Consider the following 611-nt stretch of genomic DNA (forward strand, 5'->3'; position numbering starts at 1 on the left):
CACGAAAAGGATCCTGGGCCTACAGGCAACAGAAGTCTAACATCCCCATATAAGAAGGATAATTTTGAAAATAACTCCCGTTTCTCAAAGGTTTGCTTGTGAATTACGACCCGTTTACCCAACCTGCTTGTTACTTACACCCTTCTCATCACATTCCATGCGTTAGTCACCGAAATAAGACTAAAAAGGCAACTCCCACGCACACATGGGCGTCAACACGACACTTCTGTTATTCTTTTTTCACCCTCAACTCCTAATCTATCATCCTACACAAGCCACAACATACTCTATATAATCCTCAATTCATTCAAACATAAATCACCTTTCTGTAATTTCTTGTAAGTCTCAACTTCATCTTCGAATTTCTTCTGCAAAGCTTCGGGACCCATGATGGAGGCTGAAAGGAGACGGGATACGGATGCAATTGTTTATATTGTATTTGTATATATGGTTTTATTCATGATGATCTGAAGACTTTTTTCGGTAAGCATTAATATTTCTTTGGATATTTTGTTTCTTCTTGTGTTCTCACCACCGCATGTTTTTTTTTTTTCTTTTAGCAATTTAAAGATAGGATACAAACGCAAAGCAATTAAGTTATGAATGAGACT

At 37.3% G+C, this 611-nt stretch overlaps 1 protein-coding gene across 1 annotated transcript in view; it reads right to left on the reverse strand.

Moving 5' to 3' along the window:
- The window catches only part of LOC119588630 (prefoldin subunit 6-like), a gene marked incomplete in the record, with an annotated part of 20,197 nt that extends 19,770 nt beyond the window's left edge, over positions 1-427 (reverse strand). The window contains 1 exon segment of the mRNA XM_037937268.1: positions 323-427. Within this exon segment, the coding sequence (XP_037793196.1) occupies positions 323-389 (67 nt within the window).
- Positions 428-611: the final 184 nt, after the last annotated feature.

Source organism: Penaeus monodon, chromosome 24 (genome assembly GCF_015228065.2).
Source record: "Penaeus monodon isolate SGIC_2016 chromosome 24, NSTDA_Pmon_1, whole genome shotgun sequence".
Classification (NCBI taxonomy): Eukaryota; Metazoa; Arthropoda; class Malacostraca; order Decapoda; family Penaeidae; genus Penaeus; species Penaeus monodon.